General features: G+C 52.5%; 2 protein-coding genes across 7 annotated transcripts; one reads left to right on the top strand and one right to left on the bottom strand.

Moving 5' to 3' along the window:
* The first annotated feature begins 399 nt into the window (after positions 1 to 399).
* Positions 400 to 7,320, top strand: ATP5MF (ATP synthase membrane subunit f). 2 transcript variants are annotated; one of them, XM_082857962.1, is made up of 4 exons: positions 435 to 563; positions 5,662 to 5,769; positions 6,397 to 6,513; positions 7,185 to 7,320. In XM_082857962.1, exons 1-4 carry the CDS (start codon positions 551 to 553, stop codon positions 7,211 to 7,213), a joined length of 267 nt encoding a protein of 88 aa, XP_082714088.1. In that variant the 5' UTR covers positions 435 to 550; the 3' UTR covers positions 7,214 to 7,320. The 2 variants fall into 2 exon arrangements, with proteins under 2 accessions (XP_082714089.1, XP_082714088.1); XM_082857963.1 differs by lacking the exon at positions 6,397 to 6,513 and having other exon boundaries at positions 400 to 563.
* Positions 7,321 to 8,005: 685 nt separating this feature from the next.
* On the bottom strand, positions 8,006 to 22,718 carry CPSF4 (cleavage and polyadenylation specific factor 4). 5 transcript variants are annotated; one of them, XM_082857960.1, is made up of 8 exons: positions 22,591 to 22,718; positions 19,833 to 19,883; positions 17,524 to 17,676; positions 15,195 to 15,290; positions 14,709 to 14,802; positions 13,541 to 13,613; positions 11,942 to 12,112; positions 8,006 to 9,093 (listed from the first exon to the last, which is right to left on the bottom strand). In XM_082857960.1, the coding sequence occupies exons 1-8, from the start codon at positions 22,691 to 22,693 to the stop codon at positions 9,025 to 9,027; spliced, it is 810 nt and encodes a 269-aa protein (XP_082714086.1). In that variant the 5' UTR covers positions 22,694 to 22,718; the 3' UTR covers positions 8,006 to 9,024. The 5 variants fall into 5 exon arrangements, with proteins under 5 accessions (XP_082714086.1, XP_082714084.1, XP_082714085.1 ...); XM_082857958.1 differs by having other exon boundaries at positions 11,942 to 12,037; XM_082857959.1 differs by having other exon boundaries at positions 11,942 to 12,034.
* Between the last annotated feature and the right edge of the window lie 519 nt (positions 22,719 to 23,237).

Here is a 23,237-nt window from a genome sequence, read left to right as displayed (position 1 = left end):
TGTACCCTAGGGTCTTGCTTATTTCTGTCCTTAGAGCGTAGCGCCAGAGCCTGGACACATTAGATACTCCTGAATCAAACCTATTTGGAGCCTAAGCCTGGACACCGGCTTTTCCTGCTGTTGGGGATTCCTTTAATCTCCCATCAAGCACAGTTGGGAGGAAGGGTCTTAAGATGCTCCTGTCATCTTTCACAACAAATTTAACACGACAGAATAAGAAAGCTAGGATGCTCTTTCCTCACCTCCCTTTTATTATTATTTTTTTGGGGGGGTGTCCTTTCCAGTCTCTTTCCTCCCAGAACTGGGAGCCCAGGTTAAGTCCTACCACTTCCACTCCCACCCCTTCACCACCCCCAGGTTCCCAACTGCTGGGTCGCGGTGCTTTGCCCTCCAGTTTCTTCGCCCTTCACCCCAAGGCGCACCTGAAGTCCCAGCCTCGTACCAGTCGCGACCTGCTTCCCGTGAGCCTCTGCTCCCGGCCCCCAGGGCGCATGCTCCCTACCCAGCAGTCCTCGCGCGGCCCGGAGGAGCGGACAGCCAGGACTTCAAGATGGCGTCAATCGGTAAGTTTCCGGATCGGTTTAGGGCTACCAGGTTAAAGGCAGGAGTCGGGGTTCGGGGTCCAGTGCTCAGAGCCGCACTTGGAGGGGAGGGACCGAGTGCCGGAGCCGCCTGCCCTTCGCTCAGGACCTTCGCCGCGCCGGGCCCTTTGCCCAGGGTCCCACGCCGTCCAACCCTTCTTAGCTCGCCCCGCCGCGCCTCCCGCCTGCCCAAGGTCCGCGCCACTCGGCTGTGGCGGGGAGGGCGACGGCAGCTCGGCGAGGCGCCTCGGGTCTTGAGAATGCGCTGTCTCGGGCCACCCCTCCTCTCCCCGCTGAGGAATAGCTGCTCTCAGCCCTGCCGCAACCCAGGCGCTTGTTTTGCACCTGAGCCCTCCGCGCAAATTCGAAGCTCAAATTAAGTTCCAAGAGGAGCTAATGCCTAGGATGGTGCCTGACACCACGTCGAGTTTGACGCATGTATATATATGTTGAATAGCGTTAGAGAGGTGAAGTGACCTATTCAAGGTCACTATTAGTGAGTGGGCTGAGCTGGGATTCAAACCTAGGTTTCTGGGGCCTCGTGGTAACCTGAGCTTTAATCACAAGGGTGACCTTATGACCAGCAGGCTTTACGATGACATGCATGTATAAATCGGACCGTCCACACTGGTTTTTTTTGTTTGTTTTTTTTTTTAAATACGGAAGCCACCATGTTTTAGCCCTGCATCCTCGCCGTAGCCTTGTCAGGATCAGTGTTGGGAACGTTGATCCCATTTTAAAGATGAGGAAAATAACGGTTAGAGATGTGGTGTGGCTTGCCTGCTGTCACACAGCGTGACAGTGGCAGAATTTTGACTAATCTATGTGTGTCTTACCCCAGTTTCTATATTCTTATTTTCAGCCCGGAGAAATGAAAAGGGGATCAAAAAATATGAGAGTGATGCTTTTTTCCCATCTGTTAAAACGGGCATGAGAATATTTATCCAGGGTGGTTATGTTGTTTAAACAGACAACATGTGAAAAGGAAGCATTGAGACTTGGTATCTTATTTAAGCAGAGGGTTGTAGTGGAGATGAAGAGTGCTATGAACTAAGGGTTAAACAACTTAGTATATGTATGGTGCTTGTAACACTGCCTGACCCACAGTTGAATGCTAGTCGTCCAGCTTTCCCTGCGTGACCTTTGGGTAAGGTCATGTCACACCTGGCCCATTCAGCATCATGCAGGTGAAGGAACTGGAGTCCAAGTACTGATGATCTTTCAGATGGTGTCTGTTGCCAGAGCATAACGCCACTAGTCCATTAGCAAATAAAGTGATGGAAATACCAATTAACAGTGATAGATGAGATCAGGGTTGACAAAGTATGGCCAATGGGCTGGATTTCATGTGGCCTGTTTTTGTATGCTGTGAGCTAAGAATAGTTTCTGTTTTTTAAAAAATTTGTTAAGGGACTTCCTTGGCGGTCCAGTGGTTAAGACTCCACCGCAGAGGGCACGGGTTCGATCCCTGGTCGGGGAACTAAGATCCCGTATGCTGCACGGTGCAGCCCAAAAACATAAAAATAATAAAAAAAAAAAATTGTTAAAAAAAGACTATGTTAGAGACCTTGTGTGGCCTGCAAAACCTAAAACTCTTCGCTCTGGCCAACCCCAGAGTTGGATTTAGCACCCAGAAGACACTTGGCATTTCCATGTCTCTCCATATAGGTGGACAGTATGCTTCTTGAAGTCATAAAATCAAGCCAAGTAGTCACCTGCCCTCCCAAGAACCTGTGGTCCTTTCTCAGCCTTCACTGAAAATCTGTCACAAACAGGAACTGTGTGTGGGGAACTCCCTCCCACCTTTAGATAGCTCATAAGCAGAAAGACAGATAATAATTCCTATTTACATAGTACCTAGAGCTAAGGTGGGTACTATTCTTACCCTTATTTTACAAAGGAGGAAACAGAGCAGTATCTTGCCCAAGGGCACACAGCTTCAAAGTGGCAGTAAATCCAGAATACTCCATGGTAGAGTCTGCTCTGTTCATCAGCATACTCTACTGGTGTGAACCAGCCGCTGCAGAGGAGTGTTGGGGGAGGGTTTCAGTATGGCTGCCAAGGACTAAGGCCTTTGCCTTCCACTGAAAGAGAAACTTCGGAATAAGTGTAGATGCATCTCTGATGAATCTGATGGTCTCTTGGAATTTTGTGATGGTGCTGTACTTGGCTCTCCTTAAGGCTAATGTGATTTTTTTTTTCTGTGCTTATAAATTTCTTAGTTTTGGTTATGGAAATGCTGTTTTCTTCATAGTACAGAGATATAAATATGAAGAAAAATAAATTGTTGGCTTTTTTCTCCTGTGATGTGCCAAGGCACTGTGTCAGCCCCTGAATATGAGAATGAGAATATGTTTTCATAGTTTGTGTGAATGTGAAAAAATAGCTTCACTGGGCCTAGCAGTGACCTAAATACTTTTTTTTTTGAGTCACCAGCCTTATACCAGTTGAAAATATTTTTAAAATTCTATGTTTCTCTTGCACATTTCCCCAACATAGTTCTATTTTTAAAATTATTTATTTATTTTTGGCTGCATTGGGTCTTTGTTGCTGCTTGCGGGCTTTCTCTAGTTGTGGCGAGCGGGGGCTACTCTTCGTTGTGGTGCGCGGGCTTCTCATTACGGTGGCCTCTCCCATTGTGGAGCACGGGCTCTAGGCATGCGGGCTTCAGCGGTTGTGGCACGTGGGCTTCAGCAGTTGTGGCTCGTGGGTTCCAGCAGTTGTGGCACGCAGGCTCAGTAGTTGTGGCTCACGGGCTTTGTTGCTGCACGGCATGTGGGATCTTCCCTGACCAGGGCTTGAACCCGTGTCCCCTGCATTGGCAGGCGGATTCTCAACCACTGGGCCACCAGGGAAGTCCCAACATAGTTCTATTTTTAAAAGCATTTTCAACCTTTTTATTGTGGAAGACTTCAAATACAAAGAAAACAGAATAATGTAATGAATGCTTTGTATTCGTTACAGAGCATCAACAGTTAGCAGCATTCTGCCATTCTAGTTCCATCTGTCCCTTCATCGTCCCCTCCCTACCACATTGCCATATTTAAAGCCAGTTGGTATTAGAATGACATGTTTGTACTCCTCCCTGCATGCAAGAAGACTTTGAGAGTGTAGCAAAGGTAGCCACCATGTTCTTACTCAAGAGACGTGGTATAGTAATTCTTGGACTAAAAGCCTACTAATTCAAGTGATGACAAAATTGGGATGTAAGATGTGTACTTGTTAAACTTTTCTTGAAATAACACAGGCAAGGTGACAGAGTAGGGTATAGGTCATTCTCAGATGACATTATTGTTTGGTGTTGAGCTCAATATCATTGACACTCAATATTCCTGATTTGGAACATTCCTGAAATTCATTTGAGACTATCTCACATTTCAAAAGTATTACCAAACTAATCACAGTTTGTGTTCATAAAAGAACTAAAGGGTGCAGTTAATCCCTGAAGCCCTATAAATGTCCTAAAGTTCAGTTATTTGCCATTTCTTTCTCTGCCACCTCCCTTTTTTTTTCTTGGATGTTTCACATGGACCTTAAAGAGATTTCAACAGTAATAATAACAGCTTACAGTTCTGAGCATGTTCCAAATGCTTTTACATAGATTCTCCTTCAAACCTTGGAATAAGCCATTTCACAGAGGAGGAAACTGGAGCTCAGAGGTTACATGGGAAGGAAGTGCTGGTGCTTGAGATAAGGCAGGCAAGGCAGGAGGCCTTCTAGGAGATGACAGTTAAGTTGAGATAGCCCTGTGATGATCCAGGGGCACTGCAGATACAAAGGCCCTCAGGTGAAAATAATCCTGTTGCATCTGAGAAACAGAAAAGGGTTTGGCTGAAGTGTGGTGAACCCAGGAGGATGAGTGGATTTGAGATGGCTGCCTTTCTCGATGGAATGCTGGCTTCTGAGCACAAGGCTGTCATCTGCAGTCAGCGCTGTACCCACAGTGCTTAGCAGGCTGCCTAGCACACACTAGGTGCTCCATGTGTTTGGATAAGTCTAGATGGAAGGTTGGGGCCAGTTTGTTGGGGACAGGCCACCTGAACCATGACCCTAAAACCAGGTGTGCCTCCACCTGTCACTTGTGACCTCTTGACAAGCAGTCATTCTGGTCCATCAAGGCCATGTGTCTCATTCTCCAGACAGCCTGTAGCAGAGTAGAAGCTGCCATTAAGCCTGAAGGCCCTTGTCCTTGATAAGGGTTGGGAGACGTCAAGAGACCTGTGGGATTCCCCTCAGTGGACTCTTGAGGATGGTCCTTAGGGAGCCTGAGTCCCAGCATGCGGGATCTTAGTTGCAGCATACGGGATCTAGTTGCCTGACCAGGGATTGAACCTGGGCCCCCTGCATTTGGAGCACAGAGTCTTAGCCACTGGACCACCAGGGAAGTCCCCAAACAGCTTTTTAAAGTTGATCTTTTGGAAGAGGACAGGGGAAGAAAGATTCTCTCCTTAAGAGCATCTGGATATTCACAGGGCCAACCCCTCCCTGGCCCCCTTCCTATGTTACTCTTAAGCCCAGAGATGAATACAGTATGGCCTCAACCAGGAGCCGTTCCTGTCCCCAGATTCTCATTGGAAAATGATCTGGGGCCTGTTGGGTCTTTAGAGTGGTTTTTACTAAGTCATTTGACATCTGTGGTCTGAGGTAGGATGCTTGAGGTAGAAATCAGATTGGCTTCAGGAGCATGAGAGCCAGACCTAAGGTGGAACCCTGCCTCCATGGCCTGCATGCTGTGTGCCTTTGGCCAAGATATGCCCAGCTTCTCTGTCTCCCCCACTCCTACTTACAAAGGCATCTGTCCTCTGCTTTACCTCTTCCTCATGGCCCTTAGTTCTCTTTTTACATAGTTATTCCCAGCAAGCTTTTATTCAAAAGCCTGTTCTGCCATTATATAGACTCTGGCTTAAAATAGTATATCTGGTGTGACATGTTTATTTATAATATTGCTCATATGCAGCCTCTATTTAGTAATGTTACTGAATGCACCTTTATTGAATGGTTGAAATAAGTGACACAGAAGGTTGCTGTTTGTGTTATTGGGAGACCTTCCAGTGTGTGTTTTTTTGCACTTCCTTTTCAGTACCACTGAAGGACAAGAAGCTCCTGGAAGTCAAACTAGGGGAGCTGCCAAGCTGGATACTGATGCGGGATTTCACCCCTAAAGGCATTGCTGGAGCGTTTCAAAGAGGTCAGAGCCTTAAGGGCATGTGTAAATAAAAGCACATCTCTGCGTCTTCAGGGCAAACAGGTCTTTCTTTGCCCTGAATTACTTTGGCCAGTACAAGCCTTGTCTCAGACCAGTAAGTTATGTAGAGAAGGACAGAGCGAGATTGTTAGCCCTCGAATTTCCATGTTTGATCGGTCCTATCAAAGGCTGGCTCTGAGATATTTCAGACAAGGAAATGTTTTCTATTGCTTGGAATCGGTACCAGTACCTCTGTCTTAAAGAAATGTCATAAGACTTAAGAGGAAAATGAGTTGGAAGCACAGGGGACATGAGTCTATAATGCTCATTTCCCTGCCAGGCAGAACTTTCAAGATGAGTATTTGAAATGGTCTATCCTTCAGGTCTGTGCATTTTAAAGTGCAGAGCAGTCCTGTGTCATCATGTCATCATCCTTTGGGAGCCTGTGTGGTTGCCAGCCTCCTCAGGGGCCCCCGTCTCGATGTTTTTCTCTATATAATTCTGGCTACCCTGTGGCTGTCTTTTGTGTACTGTTTCTTCCTGCCCCCAGGCCTTTCCTCAGCTTTGCTCTCTCCTATTAGAACGTGTAGAATGTGCCCTCAGAGGAGTGGCCTCCTCTCCGCTTTGCAGGTTACTACCGGTATTACAACAAGTACATCAACGTGAAGAAAGGGAGCATCGCTGGGCTTTCTATGGTGCTTGCAGCTTACGTGCTTTTCAACTACTGCCGTTCTTACAAGGAACTCAGTGAGTCTCTTCTGGGTTGGTTTGCCTTCAGTGGGGTTTCCCATGACAGGGTGGTATTGGTTCACTTTCAACCTTATAAGTCCATCACCCTGCAGACAAGCTGATGACTTGGAGGGACTTTTCAGAATATATCGTATTTTAAATGCAAAAATTGTGGCAAAGAGAAAGACAGGAAAAATAAGATGAAGCTGGGGTAAAGGTAATACTTAGGCAGCATTCTATCAGCCACTGCAGGCTCTGCCAAAGGTTGGTGGAAAACTTGGCTTTATCTTCCTAGCAGCCAGTGTGAAGAGGGAAATAGGTTGAGTGCTACAGTCCAGTGTCTGTGTGGTGCTCTGGAAAAGCGTGGCTGTTCCTGGTGCTGAGACATGAGAGGAGTTGGTCTGGTGGGAGATGTCTGGTGGCCGCTGAGTGGGCTTCATGGGCTGTTTCTGCCAGTGTCGAGCCACCTGCCACTCTGTGGCATCCAGAGCAGTGCTGGCCCTGAAGGGTGGGCGCTTGGGTGCTGTTTTTCTGAGTGGGTGTTCCCTCAGGGAAGGAAGAGGCTGGCCAGGTGGCAGATTAGCTGTAAATTCCACAAGTAGGTTCTGGGTCATCTCCTGAAAGGAATTCTCAGGATGGCTTCACCCCCACCTGTGAAGAAACTTACCATTTTGCCTTTCTAACTTCAGAACACGAGCGGCTACGCAAGTACCACTGAAGAGGGCGCACTCTGCATTCCTGACCATGACCTTTGCCTGGCACCCCTGAATCCTTTTATATCCTAGTGGAGAATTAACACCCAATAAAAGATGACTGGTACGCGGACTGCCTCACTGGTTCAGCCATTTCCCTGCCCTATAGAAGCTCCTGTTGCACAAGGTGGGGTGGGGTCATTCTGCAGCTCCTAGACAGCCCAGGGCTTTGAACCGTGGAGCTTCAAGATCTCGTCCCAGTGTGCTGGGGGGTCACCTAGAGCCTCCGCCAACAGTGCTGAGGTGTTTTCCTGCTCTGTGCCTCATTTTTGGCCTTTTGTCAGCTGACACTTTCACAATATAAAGCAGAAACCCTCGTTTCTAAAAATGCCCTCCCCTTCCCCATCTTTCTGCACCATCCTGGGGTATTGGGGTATCAGGGAATTGGGACGTGTGGGACTCCCTGGTCCTGGTAAGTAAGCTTCACTTGCAGGAAGCTCAATGGGATGATGGAGGTGGGAAGGGAAAGCACAGGCCCTGATAGGAGCTCTCAGCTGCTGTATCCAGCACCCTCTTTATCCTTCACGAAGGCCTTCAGTAATGTGATAATTAAGGTCAGAATCAGTTTCTTATTAGGGGGTGTGCGATAAGCATATATACTTCATGGAGTATAGGGTGAGATGCTGTGGCTAATTATCTCCTGCAAGATGTGAATTTGAAGGAACAAGTATTCAACATCAGAAATAAAGGACGGACATCTGCCAGGTGGCTGGCCCAAAGGCCAGGCTTCCAGACTGTACAGGCTGCCAGTACAAAGGCCTTTTCTTCCTCTGACAGCATCACTTCCAGTCGTGAGACACATTCACCAAAAGCAGAAAAGCGAGCACCAATGTCAAAGCTTCGTGCCCGGCAGCTAATGCAGCCAGTAGCAAGAATCCTCTCGGCATGGAGTCCCCGAAGTAATGAGACAGAGCTTAAAAAACAAGCTTTAATCAACTTCATAAAAATTGTTCTTGTAATTGAACTTGAATAGGCCCACTTGTCCAGCAGGTTGCAGGTGCCAGTTTCATATTTCCAGGCTCAGAGGCAGGGTCCTCTCCTCCAGGCCAAAGGTGTCTGACGGTGCAGATGCTTGATGGGGCAGGAGGTAGGTGCACAGATGGACTGCATCGTCTATTTCAAGGGTGTCTGCAGCCCCAGCTTAAGGTATACCTTAAACACTGTTGAGCAAGTGCCCCGAGAAAATAAACCCAGAGGAAAAAGGCCATCACACTCAAGAGCCCTACATGGTCCTCTCAACTGCTGCCACCCTGGAGCGGGACCGGCAGAGGCAACTCCACACTTGCTTGCTCTGAAGGGCTGTCTCGTTCAAATCACATGGATAGGCACGGCCTCTGATCAGCAGGACAGGGCGGAAGCAGGTGTGACTTGGCCACAGCTTTAAATGATCCAGCAGCCCCTGGTGTTTAAGGAGGCCCTGAGGGGAAGGGCCACCTTCCTCATAGAACTGCGCACAAGCCCTTCCCCACAACATCCTCCCTCCCCAGAGGGTGGTGTGCAGAGTCCCAGATGGGAGGCCTTGATGCCTAGACAAACATGATCCCACCTTGAGGGACCGAACTGGAGCACATGTCCCCCTTAAAAAAAAAGATTACAGCAAAATGATAGGGAAACTGACAGATGTAGCCCCTCAGAATAAAACCCAGTATGCCTGCCTGCCAGCTCCAGCCAGAGTTGTACCAGCATCAAACAGTTAAATGCACACTCCCAAAGATGGCCCAGAGTGGTCCCCAATAACGGGGCCCCTCGGGCTGCTCTGAGCTGGCTCCAGCTGCTGTCACTGTCCACTGAGAAAGGCCAAGTGCCCTTTGGTGCATCTGTTGGCGTAGTGTCCTTTTTCACCACACTGCAAACAGCAGGAAGGGAAGGAGGAAACAAAAAAAACACATTGTTTCAAATGCAATTTTCAACTAAGACAGCACCCGCTGAATTCCAGGTTGGGAGCAGGGACTCTGAAATTCTCAGCGGCACAGATTTTCTTTCAAACACGAGAGAAAGGGAGCTCCAGAGGTAGAGTGGCACAGAAACCGCAGCCAGCAGCTCAGCAGGTGGAAGGGAGCACGCAGGCCACGGCGGACTCTTGTGGTGGGGGGCGGGGTGAAGAGAAGCCCGTGGCACCACAGCTCTCCCGCCTCTCCAGGGACCAAGCCCCTCTGCATGGCTGGCCAGTCACTTACCTCTAAGGCACAGTTCTGGGACTCCCCTGAGACGGGAGGCGGCAACACAACAGAAGCCACCAGGCTCCTCCCCCAACTCAGGGATTCACTGCGTGGACAGAGGGTGGGCTGCACCCAAAGATCTTTCCCTCCTGGCTCGTGCATACTTTTGCCTACGCTACCCCTGGGCCAGGTTTGGGTCACAGGATCAGAGAGACGGGACAATGATTAGACTTGGGGGAAGAGACCCGGTAGAATCACTTCAAAAAATCTAGCAGGACCCTGACTCGTCCCGGCTGATTATCCATACCCTTCCTTAGCTTCTCCTCATTCGTTCTTGTTACTCCTCAGAAAGCAGAAGGGAATTATAAGGAAGTGGCAGCCTCGAGCACTGAACAAGGGGTCGGGAGACACGTCGGGGCACCCAACCCACGCTAACCCACCCAGGGCCCTCCCAGTCCTTGCTTCCTTGGTCTGGAACTCGGGGCTTTGGCCTGTTCTATTCCCCCGACTGCACAGTCCCCATGTTCTCAAGTCTTTCTGATCTGTAGGTGTAACTCGTGTGGACAAGTGGCCTGTGTAGCTGCCAGCTGGACCTTTGGCAGGTGTGACAACCAGAGGGAGGGACTCCGCGGCCCCGCATGCTGCCCTTGGCCTGTCCACTGGCCTCTGCGGCTGGTCCTGGGGAATCAGGGTTCCCCTGAGATGGCTTTAATATCAATTGTGCCCGTGGTAGGAAGAGGTTGTTAGGTTCGTCCCCTACCCCCAGCCCCATCTTTCTAAGGTTCCAGGACTCAGGAGAGCTTGCTTCAGAGGCCCTGCCGACAAGTGCTGGAGGAGGCAGGACAGCTCAGCTGACTCAGGACACCCAAGTCTCCTCACTGTACTTGAGAACTGTCTGGTCTCCCCTCACCTTCTTCCACAGCCCCCCCTTCCATACTCTCCTCACCTGTTAGGGCTCAGGCTCAGCCATCTCTGGGAGGCCTTCCCTACATGCGTGGGCACTTTTAACTTTGGTGTCTGGGCACCTGCCTTCCACTCCCTCAGAACACAGACCCCTCCCGGGAAGGAGTGGCAGCAGTGGGTTTCTGCACAGAGCCGACAGAGCAGGTGCTCAATGAGTGTCTGATGGCTGTGGGAAGTGACCAGTGGCTCAGCTCTTCCCAAAGGCAAGTTCTAGGAACAATACAGGCATATGCTTTTTGACTTGGCCCTTCTACTTGTAGGCATGGATGCTCCAGACACCAGACAAGAGCTCACAAATGTCTGTCAGATTCAGCACTATTTTTAGCAGCAAAAACTATAACTTAATAGTTTACCCGCGGAGAACTGTTTGCCAACAGAGAACTGGTAAAATTATGTAGCCACTGAAATACATTAGAGTTACTTATACCAACACAGAGAGATCCAGAATATGTTATAAGGAAAAAGGAATTACAGAACAGTGTACATACTAGGGCCCTATTTATATTAAAATATATATTGTCCTTGTGCTTGTGTGAATAAAAGTTTAGAAGAGCACTCCTCTGAGTGGAGTCCCCTGTAGGAGTTGTGGAGTGTAAAGGGGTATTGAAAACAAAACATGAGAACAGAACAGCTGAGTAAAAGTGGCTCTTTTAGGAAAGTGGTGGGAATAAAGGGCAACACTCTGTACGCTAAACACTTCTGTATCATCTAAAAGTTTTTACAGAAAGCATGTACTGATTCTGTATTTCATCTAATAATCTCCACATCTGAAGTCTTTGTGAGTCTAGTTCTGTTGGTGGTTTCTGCTGACGGTGGTGCTTGTTTCCTTCTACCATTTTTATTATGAGCTCATTCTGGGGAACCTTAGTTGTGGGAATTCTGTGTGGCCTGGGTTGAGAATAAATTTCTCAAAGTCGGGTGCCAGGGGCTCACCCATCCGGGGCTGTTTTAGATTAGAAAACTCAGTCTGTGGCTATTTGGCCCTCACCAAGGCTGTGAACACAGGCCTAGACTCAAGGAAGGGCCTGCCAGTGACGACAAACTCAGAAGGGCTTTTCTCCCCACCCCCCTTTGCATCCTGAGCCGAGAGTGAGATGGACAAGTTTTCCAGTAAGTTTTTAAAAAGTTTACCCTTTCCCTGAACGTCCCGTTTTGTGAGTGGGTGGGGGTGGAGGTTCTACTCCATTTCCTCCCCACGCGGGCCTAAAGCTTCTGTCCCTTTCCTTTGGGTGTGCCCACCTGGGATATGAGGACACCCAGAGGCTTCAGGGCTCACTCTGTTCCTTGGATTCGTGCTCCCACTTCGTTCCCGGCCTCTGGAAGGTTCCCATCCCTTTCTTGCAAGCACAATCCTTTCATTCAACAGCGTGTGTTTAATTGTTCACCTGGCCTTAGTGTGTCATGGATGGAAGTAGCATGGTCTCTAGCTCACTGGAGTGGCCCAGTTTTACTCTTTCAATCAGCAAAAACAAAGATGTCTTCATTCTTCAAAATCAGCTAACTCTCTGGGGAATGAGGGAATAGCCACTGACTGTGAAGACCCCCGGCCACACCCCCGGCCCCAGGACTCACCTTGTAACAGGTGACCTGCTCCAGCGGCCGGGGTCCCCGGTTGCCTGCGCTGCTGTTTTGACTCTGCATGACCCCGATGACCTGCGGGGCTCTCTGCTGGTTGGGAGAAGAGTTCTGACTCGTTAACTGGATCAAGGAGGACGACCTTTGTAATGGCGGATTGTTACTTTGCTGGAAAGAGTTATACAACACGGTTTTACTGCGGAAAACACGTGCACGCAGACTACCAATGGGGACAGGAAAAAAGAGGGCGGGACTTCTCCCGCATGACCGTGACCAGCAGGAAGAAGGGCTTCCACGGTGGCCCGGCTCAGGAGAGTAGGTGGAAAAGAAACGTCTGGTGACGGTGGCAGGAGCCGCTGCCCGAAAAACACCATGCAGACACACAAAAACGAAAAATAAAAGAAAACAAAACACCAAAGAGACGAGGCAGTCTCTGGGGCGGCAGGGCGAGGGCATGAGCAGGCCTTACTTTTGTTTGTGAGGTTCTAGCTTCAGATCAGGATGAACGCTTGGTTCAGCCAGGTGTTTAGAGCCTACACGGCGGGCAACAGTCACAGAAAACAGTCGGCGGCTGACACGCTGACCTGCGGTCTAGGGGCTGAGAGGGCCCTCCGCTAGGGAGCCGCATGAGCAAGGCGGACGGGGGCGCCTGGGGTGGGGCCTGGACAGCAAGGCCACTGCCGACTGACTGAGTGGGTCCCTGGCTGTGGCCCCGTCATTGCAGGAGCCCTAAGCTGGAAACCCCAGGTTGTCATGGCCGCATCCACACGTGGGAATGCCCGGCTCTGACAGGAGTTCTCTTTGGTTCATCCCACATCCTCCTGAAGGTGGCAGGCAGTGCTGCGAGGGTGGCCACATCTCCTGGCTGCTCGGCCTCTGGCATGGAGGAGGGCCAGGCAGGCTCTGGCAAAGGGCTCAGAGTCCAACCAGGTAAGAGGTGAGGCTTCACGATTGCTGGGCAGTTTGCTCAGCCCGCTGAGACCCTGCCTAGGACACCTGGCCAGCCTGCCTCTGGGACCCCGCCCGCATCTTGTGACCAAACCCAAGGCGCCTTTGGTTGGGGGTCACTGCTGCAGATTCCCATTCGTTTATGGCATTTCCCTCTCCTCATGCTGGAGGGGAGCATCCCGCTGCTGGGGTGTGGGATCCCCTTGCTTAGGAGACTGGAGCCAGCTGATGCCTCGACCATCTGTTCCCAGCATCCCCCCTGCAGTTGGGCACCGGCCAGAGAACCAGTCAGCCACACTTCCTCTCCCGCCCCACTGGGAGTCCCGTTTGTAGAGAGAAGGGTCTGAACCGCAAGCAAGAATGGCAGACGTGTGGCGCCCACGCCGCCCTGCACTCGCCAGGCAAGAAGGGAAGAGAAGCCCGGTGGGCGTCTGGCTCCAGCAGACAGCCCTCCAGCCCAGAGAAGGTGCAGACTGCTCCGTTCCCTGAAGTTTCAGCAGGAACCAGGGTGACTCCCCTCCTCTCCCGCCTCCTCCCACGATCTCCAGCCGGGTCTCTGGCAGGCCCCACACTGAGGCGGGGGCACTGAGCGTTCTGCGGCCAGGGCGCGGCCAGGCCCGGCAGCACTGTGGGCCCGGGGCACGGTACCTTTGCGGGAGGCTGCGTCTGCTGCGGCAGTGGGGGCTGCTCGGTGGTTCCCATCGGCAGTTCAAATCTAGGGCTGGTCACCCAGCGGCAGAAGGGGACAGGAAAAAGGAGAAGAGGAGGTGAGAGAGGAGCTAGGCTGGTAGGGTTCTCGAGTTCTGGCCCCGGGAAAATCACAAGCAGCCTCTAGCTAAGCACAGAGCCGCACGAGCCACCTGGACGTAGGGCAGGTGCTGGTGCTCGGGATGGTGCGGAAGACACGTCTGACGTGCCTGGACTCAGACCCACTTTGCCTACACCTAGCTGCGAGCCTGGGCAAGTGTGCTGCTCAGAGAAAGGAGGGAAACACAGCTGGTACTGTCAGAGCCTCTCCAGAGGCTCTTTGTACACAGAAGGCCTTCCCAACAAACACCCTTCCCTGCAGGGGCACCTCAAGTGTTAGACCTCTGACAGCAGAGGTCTGGGGGACACGCCCTCCACCACCACCCCACACGGAGGAATCCTGGGCCACCTGTAGGCTCCTAGGCTCTCATCTAGGGAGTGGGACCAAGTCAGGAGCACCAGCCACCTGCCAACCACGTGGCAGCGACCAGGACACTCTGCTTCCATGCATGGAGGCAGCACAGGGCATCGGGGGGACACTACTCTACGGTCCCAGTGCCACCCCACAACCACCCAAAGTGACAGAGGTGCACCAAGACCCAGGAGAGGAGCGCTGAGCCCTCCCACGCAAGGACTGGGCTCCAGAGGTCACAGATCTGCCTTTGACCGGGAGCTACCACCTGCCCCCTGCCAGCAGCTGAGCTCCGAGCCCCAGTGTCTCCATGTGTGAAATGGGGACATCCTTTCACGTGTGAGGGTTCTATGAACCTCCATATAGGAGGCCCCGAAACTGAAGCTCCCTTCCTTCAGGGCACAGGTTCTTAATCTGAGGTCACATGTACATGAGCTTTTCTGGAGCACAGGGCCCAGAGCTTTCATCTGAGTCCTAGATGGTCTGGGACACAGTAAAGGTTACCCTGAGCTTCCCGCTCAGGAAGCAGTGGTGGTCCCTCCCCATCTCCCACCCCTGTCCCAGACCCTGTGCTGACACTACCCAGTGACCAAAGCCCCGATAGACTCAGGGGAGATACAGGGGGCAGCAGGGCCTGGGCAGGGGCTGGCTACTCACTGCATGAATTTACACGAGGGCCCCTCCGGGCAGAATCCCACGAGGTAATTCACACAGATGACTCTCCGCGTGTGCCGATGCCTGCACAGGGGGCCTGTGGAGCCAAGCACCAGGGTCACTCAGATTGTCCCCTCTTCAGGGGATGCCCTCATGCCCTTCTGCCAGTCAGAGCTCTGCCCACACTGCTGCCTGGGGGCAGAAAGCAAGAACAGGGCTTCAAGTGCTGGCTCTGCCTCTTATTCAGTAGGCCAGCGGGCAGGGTACACACCCTCTCAAACACTAGTTTCCTCATCAGAAATACGGGTGAGAATGCGGTCCAGTGGGAACCTGGGGAGGCTCAAGTGACTTGGTGTGAAAAAGACTCACTAGCCCCCCAATGCCTAACACCACGTTTTGCAGGAAAAGGCAGGACAAGCAGAGGGTCATGTGGGCAGGGGGAGGGAGGACTGGCTTCTGACCAGGCAGCCCAGCCACCCGGACACCTACCATGCTTGCAGAAGCCACGGTCGTACCAAGGACAGTCCTTGATCTTGGACTCGGGGTCGATGTGCAGGAAGGGGCACTCCTTGTTGCTGCACTCCCCTGCAGGGAAGACCAGACATGCGTCCACCTGGGAGAGCTGGACCCAGACCTACCCGTGCTTCTCCTGTGGCCGGGGCCACGGTACAGCAAAGAGGGCCAGGTGGGTCTGGTGTCCAGTCCTGGCCCGGCGAGCCCTGAGACCCAGGGCAGGGTGTCTCAGAGCCTCAGTAACCTGACTTGTACGTGGGCTGTGACGGTCCTTCCCTCACAGATGTCCGTGCTGCCTTGAGGGTCAATGACACTGACAGAGGCAGGCACAGGGTACACACTCATCAAACAACTCACGGCTCCACCCCTCACCCAAAAGAGGTGTTGGCAATGTAGGGGGCCCAGATGTGAAAACGCATCAGTTGAGACCAGTAGCAAATTACCGTTCCACTCTGATGAGCTCTGATGGGACAGGGGAAAGGCCTGAGGACTCTACCTTTTACGATAAAAGTGGGGAAGATTTGGGAACTCACAGCTGGGTCCCTACGGTAGAATGTGATAAAGCCTTTATGACAGCTCCTCTCAAGAGCAACGGGCCCAGCTGGCCACCAGCATCTTTCAGCCAAGTACAGGCACTGCCGACCTGGGCAGCTGCACTGCCTTCAGTCCATTTACACACAAAAGGCCAGTCTGATCACTGCTGTTCAGAGCACACTCCTTTCCAGACCCACAAGCCCCTATGGGGTCTAGACCAGTCCCTTCCCAGCCACACTGGCCTCCCAGGGGTTTTTCTTAGCCTTTGGCCCCCAGCCCAGGTCTCTCCTCCTCAGGGAGGCTGTCCCTGCCCACACTGCCTCAAGATCTCCTCAGGTGGCCCCATTACTGTTTGTCTCTTTTAGAGCACGTATGGTGAATTCTCCTCTTTGTCTTACTGGTGAATCAGCTGCTTCTTCCCCTGGGCCACTGGAGTAAAAGCACCACAGGGCAAGGACGGCATCTGTCCTCTTTACCACTGTCCCTCCGGTGCCTAGAAGGGGGACCCTCACCTGTGGAATAGTGCCAGGAGCTGCAGACAGTGAGTCTGCACCAGGACAGACTCTGCAGGGGAAGTGCAGGCAGCCGATTGTCACAGAGGCCTGGAGGGCAGCGGGGCCCAGGGCCATCAGCAGGGAAGGTGGTAACCCAAGCCAGCTTGCAGAGGCACCCCCGGGAGTCCACTCAGGAGGGCTGGCTCCTGCCTTTGGGGCCAGATGGGAGACGGCTCCCATGGAGAAGCTGCTGCCCCTTCTGCTACTGGTTCCCATGCTGCTGTGGGCAGGACGGAGAGGGTGGGGAGCTGGGAAGCTGAGTCCTGTTTCCTATCTGTCTGTGCTTTGACTTCTCAGCTTATGTTGCCTCTACAAAAAAAGCCACAACTATCATTAATAAGCCAGCAGGCCAAGCCTGTTGGGCTGCTGAAATAATTAACGTCTCCTCTGACAACAGTGCTCTGAAAGCGTGCCGTACGCCCAGCGTTCCTTGGCCCGTCACAAAGAGTGCAGCAGGCTTCCAGCCTCCTGCCAGCTCCTGCCCGGGGCCTGAGGCCAGCAGTCCTGGGGCCAGCGCCAACCCTCATCCTGACCAACAGGGCTTCTTCCTGGGCAACCTCGCCCAGGGCACAGGCAGGGGAGTCTAGTTCCATCACGGAGCACATCAGCTCCACCGGGCCCTGTGCCAGCCCCACCACCCTGGCTTCTCCAAACAGTTCACTCAGTTCAGCTAAGGCCACGTGTCCTCTAAGCAGAAACAAAGGCAATCTCACTTTCAAGGTTAAGAGGACGGTTCTTTGCCACCAGAAGACAGCCCCGGAGCAGCTATTCTTAAGGGGTATTTAGGAAAGACAAGCTACTACCCAGGATCGTACTTCCAGAGAGAAGGAACTGACTCAAGCCTGGGGGGCAACCAGCTGCCACTCCGGAAGAAGCAGCTGATTTAAGGGAGAATGTCCACTGGAGCAGAAACAAGGCCTCCAGCCAGCTGCCCTGTTCCCGCACCCACCGTGAGACCCACCGTGAGACCCACCGTGAGAGCGGGTTAGCCTCGACTTCCCAAAGTACCTGCCAGCACTCAAAACACAGAAGCACTAGGAAGACACAGGGGTTACGAGAGAATAACCCTAACTGCCCATAACTGAAGGGCCAGCTGAGGTCGGCAGGCATCACAGGCGCCTGAGTAGCTGCTTATCCCAGGTCTTGGTGCTCGGTGGAGCCTCCCGGGGCTCCCTACCCAGGGGGTCTGGGTGCTGGGAGCCTGCCACACGCCTCACCGAACTTCGAGTAGAAGTAGCACTCGGGCATCTTGGTCATGTCGTACTCGTGCAGGAACTCGCACTGGTCCCCCTTCTTGCACAGCCCCCGCAGCCAGTGTTTGCACACAACCGTCTTCTCACCGCTGATGTGGCGGAACGGGCACATGCCCCCTGCCGAGGAAGATGGGTCAGGGTGGGTGGGTGTGGTGTGAGGACCCAGGCGGCCCCTGAAAGCAGCGTGTCCTGGAAGGTGGCCAACTGCCCTGGCAGAAGGCACTGTGATTTTCGGCAGCATGTGAGCACACATTTTAAGTTTCAATAGTTAGGGATTTATTTTAATGTGTCTTAGGAAAATCTAAAACATCAAATCATGATCCCACAGATATTCCATAAGATGGAAACTTAAGAAGCCTAAGGGAGGTGGGGGGGAAGGGAGGAGTGTTTTTCTTAATTCAGTTAAAGAAGAGTTCCGGTGATACACAGTCGTGGCAAAATTTGTAGGGGTCATAAAAGACTGGGGTTTGAGAAACACTGCCCTAAAAGACAGAAGGCAAAGAGGACCACCAGCAGAAGCCTGGGCTCCGCATGGGCTCTACCCCTAGTTAGAAGTGCCCACTCACTCAGCCCAAAAAGGACCGAAATTGGGTCACTTGTAGAGACGTGGATGGACCTACAGACTGTCATACAGAGTGAAGCAAGTCAAAAAGAGAAAAACAAATACTGTATATTAACGCATATATGGGGAATTTAGAAAAATGGTACAGATGAACCTGTTTGCAAGGCAGAAATAGAGACACAGACGTAGAGAATAAACTTACGGTCACCAAGGGGGGAAAGGGGATGTGGGATGAATTGGGAAATTGGGATTGACATATATATACTACTATGTATCAGACGGATAACTAATGAGAACCTACTGTATAGCACAGGGAACTCTACTCAGTGTTCTGTGGTGACCTAAGTGGGAAGAAAATCCAAAAAAGAGGGAATAAATATATACATATAGCTGATTCACTTCGCCATACAGCAGAAACTAACACAGCATTGTAGAGCAACTATACCCCCCAAAAAACCCCCCAAACCCCAAAAAGTGCCCACTTAGCTTCCAACAAGTAAGAAAGAAATCAACTTCAAAACTGAAGAAATGCATCGTATACAAACTGGGGGAGGTCTGCCTTCTGTAGAACCTGAGCAATCAATCACCCAAATAGGACAGAGCCATACTCTGGGAAAGTCACATTTCTAACTGGTGACCTGGAGGGACTACTGGGAAGGCCTGACCAGAATGAGGTTGTGTCTGGGAAAGATCCAGACCAGCCCCACTGAACAGAACCTTCTGCAATGATAGGAATGTTCTCTATCTATGCCGTCCAACGTGTCGGCCACCAGCCACACATGGCTACTAAGTAACTGAAATACGACTAGTGTGATTGAGGAACTGCATTTTTTATTTAATTAAATTTGAACAGCCACACGGAGCTAGTGGCTACTGTATTAGTTAACACAGAAACAGTCGTAGTGCCCTGTGTTAAGGATGGCTGTACTAACAGAAGGTGGTGGGTCAGAAAGGCAGAAGACAAGGGAATGAGACCAGGAGCCCAGCAGAGGAATGATGTTCTGACCAGAGAGCCTGAGGTCAACCTGGCTGATCTACCTGGCAGAGTAAATGACTTGAGTTATAGAACCACAACTTGCCCAAATCATCCATTAAAACCATCCCCTTGCTGTAATTCTGTGCGCCCTATTCAAGCTTCTAATTAAAATTTAGTTTCCAAATAAATTTGGCTACAGGAAGAAAAATGCCCAGACCTGTACATGGCATGTAGGGTCCCACCCAGCGGTACGTCTTATGGATCAGCAGAGAGTCTGGCTCACGCTGCCTGTGTTGGGACCTGGTTAGTATGAACAAGAACCCCACGAGACACACTATCGTGGAGTTTTTTGATGAGAGTACACAGAGGACGTGAGCTTGTGTACACTGTAGAATCAGAAAAGGCCTGGGCTCAGCCACTCACTGACTCTGTGACCTTGAGAAAGTTCCTGAACACCTCAGGGCTAGGGGCCTCTGTCCATGTCACAGGTCAGCTCGTGGCTGCAGAGAAAGTGAGGTGAGAAGGCAGACTCAGAGCCAGATTCAGGCCTGTGTTCCAGGTTTCAGGCAGAACACCCCACCACGTTCCTAGCTTATCTGGACCACAGTTGCATCTAGGGACACCGCGAGTCACAGAAAGCAGGGTGAGCCAGGGACCTGAGAGCCTGTGAGTCCGCCGGGGACAGGGCGGTGGAGGGCGCCTCAGGGGGAACGTCGGGAGCCAGGGGTCTCTTACCTTTGCCACAGGCAGCTTTCAAAAAGAATTCGCAGACAGCAGCCCCCGACTCTGCAGAGAGGAGAAGAGGTGTCAAACAAAGCGATGTGTAACTGCTATTGGTGACATGTGAAGATGGGGAGGGAACCCTTCTGGCCTTTAACCCACGGAGGGGTCAAGGCACAGGAAACAGAGTGGCCAAAAAATGCTAAGCCTGACCAAGCAAGGAAAAAGCTCAGTTCAGTCATTCCCTGCAAAATGAGACATCCACACTGAGACCAGTAATTATTCAGGGCTTTCTGAGAATCTCCTATAAGCAAGATGCTTTCAAGGAGTTCAGAGTGGATGGGGGAAGGAAGGATGGAATGCAAGATCACAGAAATTCATTACTCCCAACTCAGACGTCCCAGAGGGCTAATTCAGGGGCACTTTCACCTGAGGCAGAGGGAGGGAATGATCTCACAGGAAGCACAAAGAAGCGGATGGGGGCTCTGAGGAGGAACTGGCTCCAGAGTAGAGGCAGGTGCCTCAGAGAAGCTATTCCGGAGGGAAGAGCGTAACTGAAGACACAGGAGCAGGACTGCTCTTAACATGCAATACCAACACACAGTAACTAAAGGAGTACAGTCTTCTGCTTCCACAGATGGAGCTGGTCCTGGTGAGGGGAACAGGAGAATGAAAGCTGAGCGCAGTGGAAGTCAGTGGGGTCCAGGGCTGTCCCAAGGAGCCCAGGGACTCACCTGCCATGGCCACCAGAATAAATAGCCCGTGCCTTCCCACACAGTTTTCTCTATCAACAGGCATTTTAGCATCATGGGAAATCCACCGACACCATCTCTGAAGCCCACTTACGTGCCTCTCCTTGCTAACTTGCAAGAGATTCGTTGGCTTCTTGGAAGCAGGCAGCTTTTGCTAGGACAGATTTAAGGTTCCAGTGATGGGAGTCACAGGGGTGTCACTCGTTTGCATTTCAAAAAGTCCGAGAAGTCTTACATTAAAAAAAGTATCATTTAAGAGTATTTCTGGGCCTTCATTCTTTTCAGAGGTTAAGGTCGTTTCATTCCCTAAAGCCAGAAGAAGTCCAGAGTCCTGGGGATCGGGTTTTAGGCAGACAGGGTAAAGAAGTATGCCTTCAGGGTATAACTAAGATGGGACTTATTAAGATGGGACTGAAGTGCAGGGAAGGGGGAAGAAGAGCTGTGGCCTCCCTGGCCTCTAACACACTGACCGTGATCTCAGGCAGGCAGTGAATGTTGACGGCGCTTACCAAGTCTGAGGCAGTACCTGTGGCCAGGTATGTCCTGGACCCTCCCTAAGAACAGGTTTGTGGGCTCCCCACCTCTGTGCCTGCCCTCACAGGCTCAAGCATCTGTGCTTCCAGGCTGGAGCGGGGAGGGAGAGAAAGAGCCGCCCTGCGCGGAGGGTTCCATGCCATCAGGCTAGTGCCATCAACACAGGAAAAGCCCACGCGTGAGTGGACATACATGTAAAAGCACAAAGTGACCACGCGTATCAACGAGTAGGTTTAAGAGTGCATATCTGAATGCGAGCAGTGGCTTATGAGCCGTGTACAGTGGAGACAGTGCTGAGTGTGTATAAAGTAAGGCTGTTTGAATTATATCTCTTGAGCGTAAGCATTCTCACACAGAAGTGTCAGCGTGAGAGGGACACCTCAGAGGTCACATGTGCATCAGAAGTGTGGCCACTTGGGGGGAATGAGGCTGCAGGGAGACTTGACCAGCCCTGGGACACGTGGGAGAATGTGGGGCTATGGCCCATGTCCTCTGGCAGTTACAGGAGATGGCGTGGGGAACTGCAGGTGGAAGGGTCAAGAACCCTGGCGAGCTGAGCCACCAGGCGCTGAGCCATCTTTGGCAAGTCCCCTCCCCCACCCAGGCCTGAGCTGCCCCACCTGTGGCTTGAACCCAATGACCTCTAAGAGCCCTCTGAGGTTTAATGCTATAGCGTTAGATTTCAAGTATGTCTGGAAAAGAGAGAAATTAAGGAAACTGTTGGTTTCTTTTAAAGTGCTAGACGTTCCAAGTAACTCCCTGGCGGTCCAGTGATTAGGGCTCGGCGCTTTCCGTAGCCCGGGTTCAATCCCTGGTCGCGGTCAAAAGAAATAAAAATAAAGTGTTACCCGTCCCACCTGAGTTGGGGTGGGGGGGAAGCCAGGAGCCACCACGCGAAGCGGGACAGTGAAGGGAACTCATGCAGCTGCCTGGGTGTGATGAATGACCCAGAGGTGGGGTCCAGAGAAACAGTGAGGGATGGGCTCCCAGGAGTGCGAGTCCTAGGAAAACAATGGAGCTTGAGAGTCTCACTGGGGTGTTCTACAGAGAGGGGTAGATGGGTCCTTCCCTCAGCAAGACTCCTCCAACGGCCCAGTTTTGATGAAAGCAGGAAGAGGGCGCTCAAAGTGGGGGGCCTGGAGGTAGGGAAAGGGGATATCTTAGTACTTTCCTGTAGTTGGGGAGTGTGTGCGAGTGAGGGCAGGATTTCCAACCCAGGACACCTGCCTTCATTCAAGAGTTATTTGAACTGCCGGACGTGGTCCTGCCCTTCTGAAGACTGCCTTAAAATAGCCCCCGGGGCAGAGGGGAGCTCCCTAGTCCAAATGAGGGAAAAGGGGGGTTCCCTGGATTGGGGGAAAGGAGTCCCGGGACCGAGGGGGAGGAGCTCCCGAACTGAGGGGGAGGGCGTCCCGAAACCAGAGAATGGGGGTCCTGGGGCCGAGTCGGTCGCGCCCTTCGCCCGCCTGCCCCGACCCCGCGCTCACTGTCCATGCCGGGGAAGGGCAGCGGCTGCGCCCCAAGCTGCTGCTCCACCGCGATCTCCAAGTCGAACTTGATGTGGTCCACGCTGGCGATGATTTCCTGCATGGTGGCGGTGGCGGCGGCGGCCACACCGGCCCGGCTCCCGATCAGATCCCCTGCCGCCCTCACACCTCTAACCGCTGTCGGCCCCGCAGCACAAGGTCCTCCACCGCCCCGCCTCGCAGCCGCCGCCGCCACTGCCGCCTGAGGGATGCTGGGAGCTCCCGGAGCCCGCGCCGGCCCTTTCGCCTGCCCAGACTCGGCCAATCAAGCGCAGAGTACGGGCCGCTCCGCTAGGCCCGGCTAGCAGCTCGCCGAACGCCCACCTGAAACCATGCGCGCCGGGAGTTAGCGATGCGGACTGCGCCTGCGCAAGGTCGTCCGGACCGCGGAGACGGGTTCGGAGACGGGTTCGCGGCGCCGCGGCGACGAGACTAGGGGTGACGCGGGGTCAGGACTGGGGGTGACGCGAGGCGGGGCGGGGGTGCCGTGGGCTTGGCGGCCGAGGTGGGGCCGCGTTCACTGGGTCGGACCCTTGGAGTGAGTTCTTGTTTGACCCTCACAGGGGCCCGGGCTCCGGACGAAGACTGACCAGAGGGGCAGCGAGGGT

This window comes from Leucopleurus acutus (genome assembly GCF_964270905.1).
Source record: "Leucopleurus acutus genome assembly, chromosome: 16".
NCBI lineage: Eukaryota > Metazoa > Chordata > Mammalia > Artiodactyla > Delphinidae > Leucopleurus > Leucopleurus acutus.
The sequence above is the reverse complement of the archived record's forward strand: the minus strand, read 5'-3'. Positions and strand labels throughout refer to the sequence as shown.